A 19,991-nucleotide genomic window follows, 5' to 3' on the forward strand; every position below is an offset into this window, starting at 1 on the left:
AAGTTATGGCAAAGACACATGGAGCATTTTTGCTGCCACTACCTTTCCGTTGGAGATAATGTTTGTCCAACATTGTTGTCCACTGGATGACAGCAAATAGCAGTGGCAGATAAAAAACAATTTTCCTATAATAAAATTATACAGATTAATGCAGACTTGTTTGAGAGTGAGCAGACAAGAGCAGGGGGACACTGAGAACATGTTTTCCCAGGAACAGCAAAAAGCCATCCACAGAAAGAACGTGATCTTCCACAGAGCACAGATAATTTTAACAGTCATTTATTTAACAGGGTGTTCTGTTTTTTTAGTGTTAAAATGTCCATTCACAGGCTAATGTATGCTGCCAATTTAGTAACTCTAGACATTGTTGGCAGCTTACTGGCCCATTTATGGGTCAAACCAATATCTGCCCTAAAATCAGCTAGATACAGGTATGGGGCCTGTTATCCAGAATGCTTGAAACCTGGGGTTTTCTGGATAATGGATCTTTCTGTAATTTGGATCTTCATACTTTAAAGGGGTTGTTCACCTTTGAATTAACTTTTAGTATGATGTAGAGAGTGATATTCTGAAACTATTGAAATTGGTTTTCATTATTTGTGTATTTTAAGTTATTTAGCTTTTTATTTAGCAGTTTCTAGTTTGCAATTACAGCAATCTGGTTGCTAGGGTCCCAATTACCCTAGAAACCATGCATTGATTTGAACAAGAGACTGGAATATGAATAGGAGAGGCCTGAATAGAAAGATGAGTAATAAAAAGTGTCAATAACAATACATTTGAAGTCTTACAGAGCGTTTGTTTTTTAGATGGGGTCAATGACCCCCATTTGAAAGCTGATAAGAGTCAGAAGAAAAAGGCAAATCAATCAAAAACTATAAAAAATATGTAATGAAGACCAGTTAAAAGTTCGCTTAGAACTAGCCATTCTATAGTATACTAAAAGTTAACTTGAAGGTGAACCACCCCTTTAAGTCTACTAGAAAATCATGTAAACATTAAATAAACCCAATCGGATGGTTTTGCTTCCAATAAGCATTTATTATATTTTAGTTAAAGAATAAGTAAACGTTTTTTTTTCTATCTATAAATTTTCTCTAAACAGCCCCGCAGATTAATGTACCTTAGTCCCTGCTGCCAGTCTGCTCTGGTTCCAGCGTTGTCAGCAGCTTCTTTCCCCTTTTTCCTGGTGCAGAGTGAAGCCCCGCCCCTAAGCTTACTGAGCTCTCCTTATCTCTCTGACTAGTCGGAGATCATTTGCATACTGTGTCATAGCAGGGAGGAGGGGCCAGTGTGTGCAGCAGCTTTTCTTTTTTCTCCTCACATGCACTCCCTGCTCGTTCTGGTTCATTCTAGATCATAGCAGCACTTGGTGGAAGAGCTGGAAGACTTCTCTGATACTGCTAATGCACTGTAGGTAAATTAACAGCCTTTTCTCAATTTATAATATATTTTAAAATGCTATTGATTGTTATGCCTGATCTGCCCTCTAGTTATGTAAAGAATAAATGTGATTTGTGTTTAACTGTTTACTGAGTTTGATTAACTCATTCATGTGTCCCTTTGTCTTATTTACTGATCATTTTATGCACAAAGCGATTTCATTTTTTGTTTTTCCATTTATGCACACTGACATAGATTAACTAGAAGAGTGTAAGTAGCTCATTCAGAGTTTCCTTTGTGTGATGTCCTGATCTATTTGTGTGAATGTTTGTGTAATTGTTATAGTACTGGTAGTTGTGAGGGTTTTGGGGTGGGGTCGGTTGTGCAAGAGATTGTTGATGAGGCTTGGGGGGGGGGTTGATTTATTATCAGTAAGAATGGCAGATGGGGATTTTAATCTGTTAGAATCAGAATGGCAGCCTGTTCTGGGAGTTGTACATTACAGTGAATGTTCAGGGACTTATGCAAGAAATTGTTAGTGATACTGGGGGAACTGGCTTACTAATCATTTAGGGCAGAGTTGACTTTGAACATGTTAGATTCAGATTGGCAGTATGTTATGGCATTTGTAAATGATAGTAAAGGTTCAGGGATTTGTGCATGTAATTGATAGTGATGTTGGTTATCTGGCTTACTATTCTGTTAAGGTGGCCATACACGGGCCGATAAAAGCTGCCGACAGACCGAGTCGGCAGCTTATTGGCCCGTGTATGGGGGCCCCCGACGGGCTTCCCCGATCGAGATCTGGCCGAAAGTCGGCCAGATCTCGATCGGATGGGATTAAAAATCCCGTCGGATCGCGGCCGCATCTGTTCGTTGATGCGGTCCCGCGATCCGACCGCCCGTTTGGCGAACGCTAGGATCCGATCGTTGGGCCCTAGGGCCCACGATCGGATCAGCCCGATATTGCTCACCTCAAGGTGGGCATATCGGAGGGAGATCCGCTCGTTTGGCGACATCGCCAAACGAGCGGATCTATCCGTGTATGGCCACCTTTAGAAGGGCAGTCTGTTATGGCATTCAAGTTTGTTGCAGTATGTGCAGTTGTGGGAGGGGCTGAAGCTCTACCAGAAATTTTTCAAACATGGCGCCTTTCAGAGAGAGGTGCTGCAAAGTGTGATTTGATCTGCGGATAAAAGGTACCCCCAATTATGTATTGATGTATCATAGCCTATACAATTGCTTGTGGTGATTAAAAAAAAAAAAGGGTTTTTATTTTAAAAGTTTACTTCTCCTTTAAGTACAAGCTACTGTTTTACTATTACAGAGAAAAGGGAATAATTTTTTACAAATTTGTAATATTTTGATAAAATGAAGTCTATGGGAGAATCCCTTTTCATAATTCTGAGCTTTCTGGATAACAGGTTTCGGGATAAAAGATCCCATACCTGCATTAAAGAGGTGGTAAACATAAAATATAATAACGTTTTATTAAACAGTTGTTCGCCTTTGAGATAACTTTTAGTATGATGTAGAGAGTGATACTATATGCCAGTTTGCAATTGGTTTTCATTTTTTATTATTAAAGGTTCTTGAGTTATTTAACTTTTTATTCAGTGGCTCTTCAATTTGTAGTTTAAGCAATCTGGCAGCTACTGTCCCAATTCCCCTAGCAACCATGCATTGATTTGAATAAGAGACTGGAATACGAATAGGAGAGACCTAAATAGACAGGAGTAATAAAAAGTAGCAATAACAATGAATGTGTAGCCTTATAGAGCATTTGTTTTTTAGAAGGGGTCAGCGATGCCCATTTGAAAGCTGCAAAAAGTCCAAAGAAAACGGCAAATAACTGCAAAACTATAAAAAAATAAATAATGAAAACCAATTGAAAAGTTGCTTAGAATTGGCCATTTATAACATACTAAAAGTTATCAGAGACAGACAGGGGGCAGAGACAGACAGTGTGGTGGCGGAGAGATAGAGAGGGGCAAGAAGTGAATGTTTGGGGGGGCAGAGACAGACAGTGAAGGGGAGGAGAGATAGAGAGGGGCAAGAAGTGAATGTTTGGGGGGGGGCAGAGACACAGTGAAGGGGAGGAGAGATAGAGAGGGGCAAGAAGTGAATGTTTGGGGGGGGGCAGAAACAGACAGTGAAGGGGAGGAGCGATAGAGAGGGGCAAGAAGTGAATGTTTGGAGGGGCAGAGAGACAGTGAAGGGGAGGAGAGATAGAGAGGGGCAAGAAGTGAATGTTTGGGGGGGCAGAGACACAGTGAAGGGGAGGAGCGATAGAGAGGGGCAAGAAGTGAATGTTTGGGGGGGCAGAGAGACAGTGAAGGGGAGGAGCGATAGAGAGGGGCAAGAAGTGAATGTTTGGGGGGGGGGGGCACATGCAAAGATGTAAAGTCAGACTGAATGTCTAGTAAAATGCCCCAGAGTTAAAGTGCATATAAATGGGGCCATACACAGACTAGTGCTTCAGATTCATGTCTCCAAGAAACTACTTTTCTGCTCTGTTTTTGCAGCTTCATGGAAAAGGGTTCTGGAACTGATCCAGTCTGACATAGTCAAGGTTTCTTTCTAATGGCTGAACTTTTACATTCCAAACTTCTTATTGCAGCACCTAAACTAATAACTGGGGGGCCCTGGGAGTACTGATGGGGGCACTAATTACAATCTGCTCCCCTCTGATTATACCAGTGACTGTAACCAAACAGAGTGGCCCCCTCACTGATTTTAGTGATAATCGTCCATCAGGCACTGAGCTAAGAAAAGGGTTTCATAACCTGTCCCTAGGGACCAAGCAGAAGCCTGGGACCTATAATGTTTAAAAATTAAAGAGGTTCTACACCTTTAAAATAACTTTTAGTACAACATAGAGAGTGATATTCTGTGACAATTTGTAATTTGTTTTCATTTTTTATTATTTGTGGCTTTTGAGTTATTTAGTTTTTTATTCGGCAGTTCTCCAGTTTGCAATTTCAGCAATCTGGTTGCCAGGGTCTAAATGACCCTAGCAACCATGCATTGATTTGATTAAGACACTGGAATATGAATAGGAGAGGGACTGAATAGATGGATGAGTAATAAAAAATAGCAATGACAATACATTTGTAGCATTACAGAGCATTTGTTTTTAAACAGGGTCAGCGACCCCCATTTGGAAGCTGGAAAGAGTCAGAAGAAAAAGTCAAATAAGCCAAAAACTATAAAATAACTAAATAATGGAGGCCAATTGAAAAGTTGCTTAGACTTAGCGATTCTATAATATACTAAGAGTTAACTTAACCTGAATATAAACAAGTGAACGTCATGGTCCGGCATATAGATATGAAGGCTCAGGTATAAGTGTATAATGGGCACAGAAGTATTGGGGGGGGGTTGATTTATTAACTCTCGACACGAAAAACAACAAATCTGGTGCTGGAACTTTCCATTTAAGAATAGATAATAATGAAAAACATATAAATGTATTTGTTGTGAGTTAAACTCAAAATTTTAAATCAAAACAATGATTTTAAAATGTAAAAAAAATGTTGTTCAACAAAACCAGTACCTGTACAAATGTTACTCCAAAATACTAAGACAGAATAAGGTATTAGCTTTTTTTGCCTTTAAAACAATGTTCCCAAAAATCAAATACCACATTCCAATAACTTTTTCCTTTATGTCTGGCACAGCTCTCACCCTATAGCATCCACTTCCACAGCACAATACACTCACTTAGTGGCACAACCCACTCACAGCACCGTACCCTCACCCTCTGGCACATCCCACTCACAGCACCGTACCCTCACCCTCTGGCACATCCCACTCACAGCACCGTACCCTCACTTAGTGGCACATCCCACTTACAGCACTGTACCCTCACTTAGTGGCACATCCCATTCACAGCACCGTACCCTCACTTAGTGGCACATCCCACTCACAGCACCGTACCCTCACTTAGTGGCACATCCCACTCACAGCACTGTACCCTCACTTAGTGGCACATCCCATTCACAGCACTGTACCCTCACTTAGTGGCACATCCCACTCAAAGCACCGTACCCTCACTTAGTGGCACATCCCATTCACACCACTGTACCCTCACCCCCTGGCACATCCCAATTACAGCACCGTACCCTTACTTAGTGGCACATCCCATTCACAGCACCGTACCCTCACCCCCTGGCAATCCCACTCACAGTACCGTACCCTCACTTAGTGGCATTTCCCTTTCACAGCACCGTACCCTCACCCCTGGCACATCCTATTCACAGCACTGTACTACAGATAATTGATATGCTAATATGTGACCTATTAAAGAACAATATCAAATTGGTAAATAAATATCAGTACTTGTCAGCCTTTTATCTCAGAATATTTCTTTCTCTCTCCAATCTCTTGCCTGACTGAAATAAAAAGTGTGCGAGCAACAGCAGTCCACTCATTGGCTGATGTAACCTAGCAAGTTTGCGTGTGTGTGTGTCCTTGGTTTGTGTGAGAGCACAGTACCTCCCAGTATGGGAATATCCAATCAGACACACTATCAGTAGTTATATTTAAAAATACTGTTTTATTAAAGGGATACTGTCCACAGTAACGTCACCCTAACACTTGTGCCCCACTTGTCCTGCAAAGTGCTGTTTAACAAGTAAAGTGCAGCTCCCTCTAAAGGTGGCCATAGACGCAAAGATCCGCTCGTTTGGCAACATCGCCAAATGAGAGGATCTTTCCCCGATATGCCATTAACGAGCATGGCTATATCAGAGATAATATGATTGTTTGGCCGTATGGCCGAACAATCTGATTACGATGTGCCGTGGGCTCCGGCGGGATTGGTCGGGTCAAAATCAAACCCGACCGATCGACCAAACGTTGATCGACCGATCTCCGCCGGACAAAAGATGTCGGCACACGTCACACACGATCCGAAAATCGTACGAATCCTAGATTCGTACGATAGGATCTGTGTGTCTATGGCCACCTTAAATGTCAGGATATGTCAGGAAATCTATGAAGCAATCTGCAGGCTGCACAATAGGCTTTGTTTAGTGCTCTCTGCCCACATAACAGACTGCAAGGGGCACAAAGCTGCCCTTAAATGACATGGTGGCACTTATTCCTTTGCATTGCTTAAAGGGTTGATTTTGGGACTGTAGATTTAATTAGACATTGATCTGATAGTCTGACAGCAGTGAAGGGGGGGGCAGAGACAGACAGTGTGTGTGTGTTGAGGGGGGGGGGGCATATGAAAAGATGTAAAGTCAGACTGAATGTCTAGTAAAATGCCCCAGAGTTAAAGTGCATATAAATGGGGCCATACACAGACTAGTGCTTCAGATTCTTTCTTCTTCTCTCAGTCCCTCACAACCATAAATTGGGTGTAAGACACACCAGCTGGTTTGTAGCTTCAGGGTGCTGGCTCACTTCATGTCTGCAGTGTTAGTAAATGGGGCATGTACAGTCCAAATATTTCTCATAGGTCTGTGGTGGCACAACTAGGAAAGACCTGGTGGTGCCTCTGCTTTGGGCGAGGACTGTTGTGCCAGTGACCCATGCAAGGCACCGTAGACCCTGGGCCTGTGCTCCTATCAGCAGAAAACTGCTGTCTTCAAATTTCCAGGGGCAGACACATGCACAGTAGAAAGAAATAGCTGACTTTTTAGTTAAAGTTCGGCATTTTATTCTACTGCGCATGCGCAGCCGTGCGAAGAAAGAGGAAGACGGAAGTGGATCATTCCATGGTGCTCACTGGTATAACCCCTGGCTGGTGCAGTTTTCTGCTGATAGGAGCCCAGGCCCAGGGTTTCAGGTAAGTCAATACAATCACTTGGGGGTGCCTAAGATTTGGCACCCCCAAGTGCAAGAACACTTTCCTTCTCCTTTGAAGTAATAAAAATATAATGCAGTGTTGCCCTGCACTGGTAAAACTGCTGTGTTTGCTTCAGAAACACTACTATTGTTTATATAAACAGCAGATAATCTCTGCAGAACATAATGGTGTTATCTGTTATCCACTATTTAAACTGTGCCATATAGCATTTTTTCAATTTCCACCATTGCTACACAGCAGCTTGTTTATATGAACTATAGTAGTGTTTCTGAAGCAAACACACAGAAATGTAACTAGAGGGGGGCGCAGCCGGGCCCCCCGCCCCCCTCCGTACACCTGGAACTGCCCGGGAATAAGTGGCGCAAAGCGGCGCGTGGACTGCCGGGGGGCCCTGAGGGGGTGCGGGCCCTAGCCCGCTCGCACCCCCTGCTCCCCCGGTAGTTCCGCCACTGCAAACACATCAGTTTAACCAGTACATTGTGACACTACATGATATTTTCATTACTTTAAATCACTTTCATTTTTTGGTGTTACTGATCCTTTAACATCCACAGTAGTCCCAAACATCCTCTATCCCCTACCCCAGAGCTGTCAACTTTCCAGTAACGCTGTCTGGGGAGACGCGCGTCACAGAACATTTCCGGGCTTGTGACGTCATGGGAGGTGACGATACTCGCATGCGCAGAACATCTCCTGAAGTCAATGTAGTAGTCTGTGCAGTCATACAAAATCGTCAGAAACTGAGGGAATGTGTGAAAGTGATGGGGGACTCAGCGTAAAATCTGGAAACTCATGATAAAATAGGGGGAGTTGACAGCTCTGCCTCCTTGTCCCCTAAGTTGCTCCTCATTCACAGGTGCAATCAGGTATTGCTACCCAGGACCTACACTTCCGTATGGCAGGGCTACACTGCTCTCAGAGTGACATTTTGTAGCTGGTGCGAGGTGTAGAGCACTGCCAGACCCTGGAGAGAAGTGTTTTTTAAACAAGCACTAAGTGGCCTATTTATCAAACCTCGATTTATTATATAATACAGAGTAGTAAAAAATTCTGTGTATATACTGTATTCCTGTGGCGCTCAATCTGGAAACCTTGCTGCAAACCTTGGTTCCAATCATCCATAGAATGTAGAAAATCAGATGGCACACACTCCAACAATCATGCTGAATATTTGCACTTTATTGAGATCTCCACACAACGTTTCGGAAGTACAAACTCCGAGCACTTGAGAAAGGACTTTGTACTTCCGAAACGTTGTGTGGAGATCTCAATAAACTGCAAATATTTAGCATGATTGTTGGAGTGTGTGCCATCTGATTTTCTACACTCAATTTATTATACCCCAAATCTGCTAAAAATTCTGAAAACCAGTCTAGGTCATGTAAAAGTCAATGGCAGATGTCCCTAAAGATGTTTCTTGACATTGTGATCTGCGCTGGTTTTATTTCGATAATCCGATAAATTTGAGTTTAGTCACATGACTTGGGGCAACTGAGAAATTGACAATATGTCTAGCCCCATGTCAGATTTCAAAATTGAATATAAAAAAATCGGTTTGCACTTTTGAGAAATGGATTTCAGTGCAGAATTCTGCTGGAGCAGCACTATTAACTGATGCATTTTGAAAAAAATGTTTTTTCCCATGACAGTATCCCTTCATGACTGGTGCAGGGGCTTAAGTTGCAGTTATGAATCTACCTGAAACCCATTAAACCCAAGAAACCGGGTACCCTAAAGGCCTACTGGTCTTGTGAGTCTCCGGTGAACCTGTGTATTACTAATTCAAAAGTAGGAGCAGTGGTAACATGTTGATGGGGCATTGTACTGCTGCTGTTCTCCACCAGAAGGCAGTAATCGACCAAATTCATATTATGGTAATAGCTAGAGGCACATTTATCAAAGGTCAAATTTCGAGTTCATGTGAGTTTTTAGAAAAATCAAAATTCGACCAAATCGAAATTTATTAAAAAAAAAAAAAGAATTTTCAAAACTCTGGGGAATAGGATCGACCCAAAAACCCGAATCAAATTCGATTTACGTTTTAAAAACCTGATTTGAGTTTTTTTCGCAGAAAAAAACCCCTCAAATGTCAGGAAGGCTGTAAACAACTCCAAATTGATCCCAGGAAGTCTCCCATTGACTAAAACAGCAATTCAGCAGATTTTAGGTGGCGAATAGTTGAATTTGAGTGCTTAAACGGCCAGTATATGATAAATCTCGAAAATCAAATTCAAATTTTTTAAAAAACAAATCAAATTTTCAGCAATTTGACAGTTTTGGCCATAAAAAAACTTTTAAGTCAACCGATGATAAATCTGCCCCCTAAAGATCTTCTCGTTTGGCATGATTGCCAAATGAGTAGATCTTTCCCTGCTTTGTCCACTTGAGATGGATGATATCAGACAGATGTGATAATTGTGCCCTCAGGCCAACAACTGGATCATAATTGCAGCCAATACAGGTCCTTTGCTGATACAGTTCTTGCCCCTACATGTAAATCAGTTCTGCCCAATGGATATCTGGCTGATTTTTGGGCAGGCCTGCTGGCTGGCCCCCTACACTATTTCTTTTCTCCTGATCCTTTCTGTTATTTATTATATCATAAATATTGACTAAAGGTTTTTGTATGAAAACAAACTCAGAAACAATGTACTTTATTGATAACATGGCACATCTCTTCCAACAAGGAAACAGCAAAATAAACACACACCATTAACAGCAGACTAACCTACATTAAATGGTGCAGCTCATGGGTGAGGTTATATCTTTGGCATGATAAGGGGAAGCTATAAAAAAACAGTTTAAATGTAATTACATAGCTGCCAATAAAATATTCATATAAAAGAAATAACATGGTCTCTGCAATAGTAAAGTAGGTGGGATATGGTGTGAGGGGTGCAATAAGCAGAACTAAAACAATCATAATGGTGGGAACCTGCTGCCTGAGAAGAGCAAGAATAGAGACCGTAAGAAATGGTAAAGAATAACTCTGCTTATAGTAAAATTATACAAGGTTTAAAATGAGGCCAATCCCATGACGATCGTCATGCTTCACCTTCTCTCATGTAACCCATCTGTATCAGAGAACGAATGGGCCGGTGCCTAATGGCCTTGTCCCACTATTCCCATAAAAAAAAGAATGAAGACGATGGTGAAAGTGAGGATGCTGAGGACAGTGGTGGCGATGTTGAGAGATCGGGATGTTGAGGCATAATGCTTGGCTCCACTTGTGTCTCGGAGCTGCTTGCGGTCCCGTGACTGTGATAAGAGGAGGAGATATCTTCTGTAATGGCAGTAGGACAATACAGAGCTGCGCTTTTTTGAAAAGTACAATCCCTCTTCATTATGAAAGTGCATTCAGTATTTTGACAGCATTTACTGCTGTTGATAGGCATTGTCAGATGGTCCCTAACTGCAGGGAAACAATCATACTTATGAACAGCAGGGGGAGCCCCTGCCTTCCCAGTCATACAGAACTCAAGCAGCTTTGTTTGTTTCCCTGTTTTGATCATTTATGACGATCCCTAAGCAGCCCATACCACACTGAGCATGTGCACAGTCTTGGTCTTGCAAAGATGTTTAACAAAGTAACAAGATGGTGACCCCCTGTGGCCAACTTTGAAAGCATAAATCATTTGTTTGATTAGGCTTGTGGTGCAGTAACTTCATGTTTATGTTTAGTATACAAAATACAGCATTTCTAGCCTTGTTCTATTTTAGACTTTACTTTCCCTTTAAAGGGCACCTATAGCCAGGGCCAGGGCTACCATAAGTAATGATCAAGCCCCATATTACCATACCCCCATATTCCCCCCAGTTATTACCCCACTAACTACCTGGGCCTCTGGTGTGGTGGCCTCTGCCCACTGAAAATTGGACTATAATGTAAAATAAATGGGACTATAATGTAAAAAAATGAACTTGCTTATAGGCCACACCCCTTATCCACCCCTTATCCATCTGAGCCACTACCCAATTATGTCAACATAAACCCCACCTACTCATTACAAGTCCTGCCCTTTGATTAACATGCTATTCACCCTTTTGAAGCACCCCTCTGCCATGGGGCCTCTGCCTGTTGTACCTCCTGAATTCCTCTGATGGTGGCCCTGCCTAAAGCTAAAAAGGTTTCCTGCTACAACAGTTGTGAGCATGCCCTATGGTTGGCATGCTACCAAAGTGCATGCCAACCCCTCTCCAAGTAATGTACCGCTCCACTCCATAGGGCTCTATACTATTATTAATGCTGAGCCACACTGTGCTCCTACTTGAGTATGGTTCCTGTATAGGGATTTGCACATTTATGACTCCATTGCATGAAAGTGCAGTTAAATGTAGTATAATGCCAGCATTGTGTGAAAAAAATCTGTATTGTAAAGTAAAAACATAATACATTGTAAATGAGCCCTATTACCTATTCCCTCTAGATTGGCAGCATGTGATGCCAGTTCTTACCTTGACTGAAAACACAAGGGCGAGCAATCCCAAGCAGCAGAAATTGAAGTGGATAAGATTGAAAATGGACCACACCAGGTAATCTCTTTGGGGCTTTTCAGAGGACTGGATATTCACCACCGTGGACTGTGCTTGTGGGGGGAGAACCATGAACTCACTGGTCTCTTGCTGGGTGTCATAGGCCGGCGGTTGAGGGGATCCACCGCTTTTCATGGTTTCTTACTGGCCACCGCAAGTCCTGCCAAGCATTGTAAGGATAAGGAAATGTGTAAGAGAAAGAGCAGATCCTTCTTATACTGTTATTTATATTCAATAACCATTTCACTGTGCTGATTTTGATTTTATATATATATATATATATATATATATAATACACAAAAGCCATGAATATCCTTATAAACGGTGAGTTCTGATGTCATCAGTTATAAACGGTGAGTTCTGATGTCATTTCTGTCACATGACTCACTAAAACGTGTGTATTATAATAAATAAAGTACCCCCAGTTGTAAAATATGAGGATATTAGAAGTTACCTTGGAGTTCCATGACCTGTATAAAAACACTCAGCCTTCAGCCTCGTGTTTTTATATGGTCATGAAACTCCTTGGTAACTTATAATATCCTTATATTTTACAAGACGGGGTACTTCATTCACTGTCTATATCAATATTTAAAAAAAAATTGGCAGCTCTGTGTATTTATGAATCCTTTGCATGGATACCCGTTTTAATAAGGATAATACATTTAGAATACAAAAGAATGATTTTGCATGTATAATAGCATTGCTTTCCACATTCACATTCCCTGCATTTGGTTCAGGTCCCACCAGGACAAAACAGCAGGGGGAGCTCCACTTACACAGTCATGATATTTGAAGTGCAAAAACTGATAAATGCCATGAGAAAATTAAAAGAAAAAAATATATATTATTTGAAATGGCAAAAGCGCTGTGAGCTATTTCACATCACCCTAGGCACGAGCGCCCATTTTGCGGAAGTGATGTCACACCCTCGATTGGATGTGATGTCACTTCCAGGTACATATGATGTCATATTTACCCACAACACAAAAATACTCTTCATACCCGCCAGCTCAGCCACCCACTGTACTAACATGTCTCTGGCAGCTGCTGAGGGCCTCTGCCTTAATGGTGCATCCCTAGGCACAGACCCTGGGGTGGCTACATGTCCCCTTAAATGATCGCCAAGCATTGACTAAAGAGGAAACATTCAGTTTTTTAGATTTGCTTCCCAGGGCTACCCCCTTGTGTGACAGTGAGGGACCACCACTTTCCAGTGGAATATGGTTATAAATATGTGTTCATAATAAACACCCTGCCCACACTGCCCTCCAATGTCTACAATAAGTAATTACAAGAACCCTCATTTACCCATAAAACAAAAGGCCTCATTAAAGAGGTTGTTCACCTTTGAGTTAACTTTTAATATCATGTAGAGACTGGTATTCTGAGACAATTTGCAATTGGTTTTCATTTTTTATTATTGAAGGTTTTGGAGTTATTTATCTTTTTATTGAGCAGCTCTTCAATTTGCATTTTAACCAATCTGGTAAGTAGGGTCCAAATAACCCTAGCAACCATGCATTGATTTGAATAAGAGACTGGAATATGAATAGGAGAAGCCTGAATAGAAGGATCAGTAATACAAAGTAACAATAACAATACATTTGTAGCCTTGCAGAGCATTTGTTTTTTAGATGGGGTCAGTGACCCCCATTTGAAAGCTACAAAGAGTCAGAAGAAAAAGACAAATAACTATAAAACTATAACAAAAAATCAATAATTGAAAAGTTGCTTAGAATTGGCCGTTCTATAACATAATAAAAGTTACCTTAAAAAGCACAGCCTTCCCAGAATATAAGAACTTGCTAAGGAAACACTAAGGGTTAAACCCTTGCACCCCCTTGCGCTCAGGAATAAGGTAAATAATCCCTATTATGTACTGTTAACCCCTTTTACCCTAACCATTTTAACATAGCAACATCCTTACTGCTAACCACAAAAACATACATGCCCTTTAAGGGGTTGATTATCTTTAAATGAACTTTGGAGACAATTTGCAATTGGTTCTCATTTTTTATTATTGGTTGTTTTAATTATTTAGCTTTCTATTCCGCCGCTCTGCAGTTTGCAATTGCAGCGATCTGGTTGCTAGGGTCCGAACAACCATGCAATGATTTGAATAAGAGACTGGAATATGAACAGGAGAGGCCTGAATAGAAAGTAGAGTAATAAACAATACATTTGTAGTGGCTTCGAATTGGCTATTCTATAACATACTAAAAGTTAAGGGAAACAACCAATTAAACTTTTCTCAGCCAGGTTTTTATCAGGCTTGGGTGGAGCAGGGGACAATGTCGGGACATAACAGATTAAACCCATCCCAATTCACATGCAGTGATAAAACCAGCAGTGGAGGAGAGGGGGTGAGTCTAAGGTGGCAGCACTCTTGCTAAAGGTATTGATCAGTCTGTAAAAGGAATAAGATCATTTGTCGGTCTAAAATGAATTAGCTGCACATTACTGTCCTTTTCAGGGTTTTCCACCAGAACGGAAAAATTTGAAGCATTATGGGTTGATTTCTATCCCAGGAGAGCTGTTTTTCATAAGCAAATTAATAGAATTCGGTCTCTCTCTCTAAGCTACATGTGCGTGTGAATGCACTCAGTTCCTTTGAGCTCTATGCAAATGTGTTTGCAATAAAAAACATGCCGAGGAGGACCGCAGGAAAGTAACAAAACATGGATAGTAAAATAGTAAAATATAAAAAAAAAAACATGTCAAAAACATAGTGTTTCTTGCTCATGGGGCACTTAAAGGGTTTGTTCCCCTTTAAATGAAATTTTAGTATGATGTAGAGCGTGATATTCTGAGACAATTTGCAACTGGTTTTCATTCGTTATTGAAGGTTTTTGAGTTATTTAGCTTTTTATTCAGCAGCTCTCCAGTTTGCCGTTTCAGCAATCTGGTTGCTAGGGTCCAAATGACCCTAGCAATCACGCATTGATGTAAATAAGACACTGGGATATAAATATGAGAGGACCTGAATAGAAAGACAAGTAATAAAAAGTAACAATAACAAAAAACGTGTAGCCTGTCAGAGCATTTTTTAAATGGGGTCAGTGACCCCTATTTGAAAGCTGAATTGCTTCAAATCGGCCATTCTACAACATACTAAAAGTAACCCTTTACATTGTGAATTAATCTAGCAGGCTGATTAAAGTAAAGATTTCTGGAATATAATTGGTCTACTTAGTCTGAATCAGCTTTTTATCACTCTGGACTGATCATGCTGGAAACACTGCACTGGCCAGACTAGAGGGTCTGAGCAATATGAAACTACATGTAAATACCAATGGATTTCAGCAATGTTAAACTGTTAAGGTTGAACCAGAATTTCCCAGGTCTCTGCCAAAATTTTGTCAGAGTAACCTGCTTACGTAGTTACATAGTTAATTTGGGTTAAAAAAATACCAAAGTGCATCAAATGCAACCCAGCATTCATACACACACTCACACTGACCCCTCCATACTCACATAAACTATATCTACCAATATCTATATTAACTGTAGATTTTATACCCTTTTTATATCATGTCTGTCTAAGAAATCATCCAAGCCATGCTTAAAGGCATTAACTGAATCAGCATCACAACATCACCCGGCAGTGTATTCCACAACCTCACTGTCCTGACTGTGAAGAACCGTTGCTTCAAATTAAAGTTCTTTTCCTCTAGTCTGAAGGGGAGGCCTCTGTTATGGTGATCCACTTTATGGGTAAAAAGGTCCCCTGCGGCTGAACGCTCGTCAGTAAGAGCCCTTACTCCCTCAATATCACTATAATGCAATTATAACCAGGATGTCTGCACAATATAAGAAAGGGATTTAAACTGCACTTGCAGAACAGCAGCGGGTCTTTTTGCATTTTAAACATTATGGGGTTATGTAATAAAAGGCACTAAGTTTGCCCAGGAGCAGTAACCCATAGCAACCAATAAGCAGGAAGCATTTACTGGTCACCTGTTAAAAAGCAAACATCGTATTGGTTGCTATGAGCTACTGCTCCTGGGCTAACTTAGTGCCTTTTATTACATATGGGGGTTTGTTGCTAATAATAATTAACAACTAATAACTCATCCTGCTTAGTATATATATGAGGGGGGAGTCCTAGATATAGACCTAGGGGCTCTTCTAGTTAACATTTATTGACGTTGCTCTGCTTAGAACTGACCAGAGAAACATCAGATTACTCCTTCAAGTTCCAATCATTTAAGTACCAATCAGCAGGATCTTCCAAGGGCCCCATACATAGCCTGATAAACTTCCAATTTGGGGATTGAGTTGGCAGATTTTATCTGCCCTTGCATGGTTAGCTTTATTGATATGGTAATGATCCTTGATCACATACACTGGGAACAACCGTGTTCTCCCTCGTGTATAAGCCAATGGTAGTTTGGTCTGGGTCTGCAGCCAATATCTGTCAATGAAGAGTCAGTTAAGCCCTATGGCACTTGGGTTGCCACCTGGCCAGTAAAAAACTGATGGTTGATCCCAATGTTATTAATAGGGGGAAAAAGATAAATATACAGTATATGAAGGCCAGTATTTTTTTAACCCTATATGGCACCCCTGGAATTTTCGCCATCAATGTGCTTTTAGGGAGAACTGCAAAGGTCACCCCACCACCCTTCCTCATCTCTCATCGCCTCCCATCAACAGAAGAGAAAATGCTCTGCCCACGGTTGACAATGGTGATGACAAGTGGTGCGGACATTCACAACTTATATAACAAACCTGCAGCCTGTTTACACAGAAAGAAAGCTATATATATATATATATATATATATATATATATATAAATATATTTGCAGCATCCGCTTTTGCCTATTCCAGGTTTATGGAACACGAGCAAGCAAGCACGTAACTGGACCATGTTGCTCATAAATGTATGATGAAACAACAGCTATTTCAATGGAATGAGATCAGTAAAAAAAGAGAAAAAACACAAAATCAAGTGCCCATTTAAAGGCACGAAATGCATAAGAAGATTGTTTTTTTTACCTTTGCGCGCCTCCTTGTTATTCAAAGGTGCAGTCATCACGCCAGCGCGCAAAGGTGCCATATTTGAATGTATATAAGGCCTATTAAAGCTACAGGACCTTGCCTGTGATAGGATTTGATTCCTGGTGGTTTCCTGAGCCTTGTGCTAGTTGCTGTTTGCCTGAAATCTGTTCTGTTCTCCTGTGTTTGACCCGGCCTGTCTTTTGACTACTCTGACCTCTGAAAACCTGACCCTTGCCTGAAACCGATTTTGATTCCGCTTGTCCCTTCTGATTGACTTCCTGGTTTGACTCCTGCCTATTGTTTGATTCCGATTCTGCCTCATCCCATCTGATTGATTACCTGGTTTTGACTCTTGCCTGCCTGACGATCCTTGCTATTTACTTGCCTCGATCCTGCCTGACTGACCACGAATTTGCCTATTCCTGCTTGTACCGTGACCTTTGGCCTTAAAGACACTATCTACAGTCATGCCCCTCTGCCTTTCCGGAACTCTCATCTTGCACCTCTCGTTTAAGTCCAGGTGGCATCCAAGTAAGCCGAGGGCTCCTCCCGAGGCCCAAAGGCGGTCACACTACTGGTGAAGCACGAGCTGAGACCAGGGTGCTTGGTGTTTGTTCTAGTGTTGGGTGCCGACCGTGACAGCAGTATTAATGTTGTTGGTTGCCCCCCCCATATAATTTCTGGGAATCATTAACCATCATTAACCATATACCAAAAATACCAAAAAAAAAAAAAACCATTTTGCAACAGCTGAGGTGTGTCATATTTGCACTTACTCTCATGGCTGAAATCTTTTACAATTGCATCAGTTCTGAGGCTGCAACATTCAAAGCAACAAACCAACGGGGCAGAGACTTAAGATACAAGCAGAAGATGACAGTTGTGGGGTGGCTTTTGGTTTCCAGTAGGGTTAACCAGGCCGGAACTAGGGGTAGGCAGAGTAGGCACGTGCCTAGGGTGTAAAGCTGAGGGGGCCTCACCCAGTGTCCGGTCCCATCTCTCCAAACTGCCGCTGGTGTCTTTCGCGTAAATGCGCTTCTGCGCATGCGTGCACACATTTCGGGCATGCGCGCTGGAGCGAAGTTTTGCGCAGTTGAGCACGCACTGTGCCTAGGGTGCCTGGCCGGGTTGGCTGGCTCTGGGGTTAAGGTTATGGATATGACAATGACATGGGGAAAACAATGTCTCTGCATCTATAAAGGGTAAAACTGCCCCAAATCAGTGTACCCACCAACACTTATTGTGTTGCACTCAAAAAGCATCTGTTCCAACTACAACTCCCAGCATTAGTTGGAAGCCAAAGCTATTTACTTCTTTACTATTCCTCTCTTCTAGGAAGACCCTTAAATGCATCAAAAGCTCTAAAAAGTTTCAGTGCATTGGTGTGCATGGACTAAGCTACATGTTGCTGAGCAGCAGGGCAGCTTGCAGTTTCTTTTGTTATTGATGGGGGAACCTTCCTGCAGGATTTAGGATCAGGGAATTTTATAAATCTCACCTATCTGAAATTTTCAAACATTTTCCATAATTGTCCTTCGTGCCTATTATTAATATAAAGAAGCACTTACTATACATCTAATTTATCACAGACTTTGTGGGTATGGCTGCCAAGACTCCCCTCTAAGGGGACCCTTATAAAACATGCATAAGTGACTCAGAAAAACTGTCTGCTTGTAATTAAGTGCACTGCCTCCTCTTAGTAAAAGGTTGATGCTTATAGGATAAGGACCATTGTTTGCATTAAATAAGCTAGCAGGCAGAATGGCGTAGCAAACTAACATCAGGGTGGCAACAAAACTACAATTGGTAAGGTAAGGTAAGGTAAAGTAAGTAGTTTCCCTTTTCAACAGCATACTCTCCAAAAATAGCTTGGATACACCCCTTTGCCCTCCAGTTGTTGTTGAACTACAGGTCCTAACAGCTAAAGCCGATCATAAACAACAAAAGGAGAACAGATGGGGAACAGAGACAAAACATACATTTTGCAAACAGAAATCAAGTAGTATACATTGTACTACAGCCTGTGGTTGTTACTACCAGGTGTTGCACTTTAGCAGTTGGAAAGATGCTCAATAGACATATTCAGAACGTCTAACAGCAGTTCCACAATCTAATAAATTCTTTGCACCTTTACCTTATTTTTAAGGAACATCATAAAAATAGACTATCATTAAAAAAAAGTACTCTTATAAATTAAATGAAAGAATCGTCACTTACCTTAGTAAGTAGTAGAGTTTCCACCAGGTTGGTGAAGTGAATTCTTTGTAGTGGGAGGTCTGCCTTGTTGATTGTGTTGCTCTTGTTGAGTTTTCTCCTGCCCTTTCCTCCTCCCTCAAGACTGACAACGCCTACCTATTCCGTCACACAGACCCACATTAACCAGCAGCAGATAATAATAGGACCCATGACACACAGGGTGTAGTGTCTGCCACCAGCGTGCCATATGCCTAATAGAATTATTTTTGTTTTCTAAATTTTGATGTAAAGGAAAGCGTAAAGCTGCAATGTTCTGAAGTTAAATATCTACATAGGTTGACGAAACAAACAAATAAAAAAAGTGGAAATCTGGGAATAATTAACATTTTTTTTTTAGCTGTGGGGCCTCTTACAAGAGAAGCACCTTTTTTTCTCTCTTTTAAGTTACCTTTACTTAAAATATCACAGAGTAATGGTTAGAACACAGTAAATATGTAGAGTATGTTTATTTTTATCGCAGTACAAGGGAGGTCCAGTATGTGAGTCTACCTTTATTTAGATAGCAACACAAGGTATCACAGTATGTCTGTGTGTGTGTGTGTCTTTATAAAGCACTAAAAAATTATGAACAATAAGTTTGTACATGCTGCTACTTGGGGAAATTAGCCGCCCAGCGACAAATCACCTCTTCTTCGGGCGACTAATCTCCCTGAAATGCCTTCCCACCAGCTAGAATGTGAATCGCTGGCGGAATGGCACTCGGATCAATTCCTGAGGCAACTTCGGGCGACTTTGGAAAACGAAGTGTTCCGAGTGCCATCCTATTGCACCATATTCACTTCTGTCAGACCTACCCCAGCAGTTTCATTTAAAGAACATTGTAGTGGGTTAAAGCAGTTGTTCACCTTTAAATTAACTTTTAGTATGACATAGAAAGTGATATTCTGAGGCTTTAATTGGCTTTAATTTGTTTTATTAGTTGTGGTTTTTGATTTATTTGGCTTTTTAGTCAGTAGCTCTCCGGTTTGCAGTTTCAGCAATCTGGTTGCTAAGGTCC

General features: G+C 41.3%; 1 protein-coding gene and 1 long non-coding RNA gene across 2 annotated transcripts in view; both read right to left on the reverse strand.

The window, feature by feature from the left end:
* Positions 1–1,271, reverse strand: part of LOC108713821 — a 15,224-nt gene extending 13,953 nt beyond the window's left edge. Inside the window, exon 1 of the long non-coding RNA XR_001935225.2 lies at positions 1,124–1,271. This is a non-coding gene — a long non-coding RNA (uncharacterized LOC108713821). The remainder of the gene's footprint in view (positions 1–1,123) is intronic.
* An 8,568-nt stretch (positions 1,272–9,839) lies between these two features.
* Positions 9,840–11,869, reverse strand: ifitm1.L (interferon induced transmembrane protein 1 L homeolog). Its single transcript, XM_018257466.2, has 2 exons — positions 11,657–11,869; positions 9,840–10,459 (listed from the first exon to the last, which is right to left on the reverse strand). Exons 1-2 carry the CDS (start codon positions 11,867–11,869, stop codon positions 10,304–10,306), a joined length of 369 nt encoding a protein of 122 aa, XP_018112955.1. The 3' UTR covers positions 9,840–10,303.
* Positions 11,870–19,991: the final 8,122 nt, after the last annotated feature.

The sequence above is a fragment of the Xenopus laevis genome, chromosome 4L, assembly GCF_017654675.1.
Source record: "Xenopus laevis strain J_2021 chromosome 4L, Xenopus_laevis_v10.1, whole genome shotgun sequence".
Taxonomy (NCBI): domain Eukaryota; kingdom Metazoa; phylum Chordata; class Amphibia; order Anura; family Pipidae; genus Xenopus; species Xenopus laevis.

Excerpts from the sequence above, each read along its gene's own strand:
- ifitm1.L (XM_018257466.2), bottom strand. The coding sequence starts at position 11,869 with ATGAAAAGCGGTGGATCCCCTCAACCGCCGGCCTATGACACCCAGCAA. Across the intron at positions 10,460-11,656 it reads CCCTTGTGTTTTCAGTCAAG|TCACGGGACCGCAAGCAGCT; the intron begins GTAAGAACTGGC and ends CTCTTATCACAG.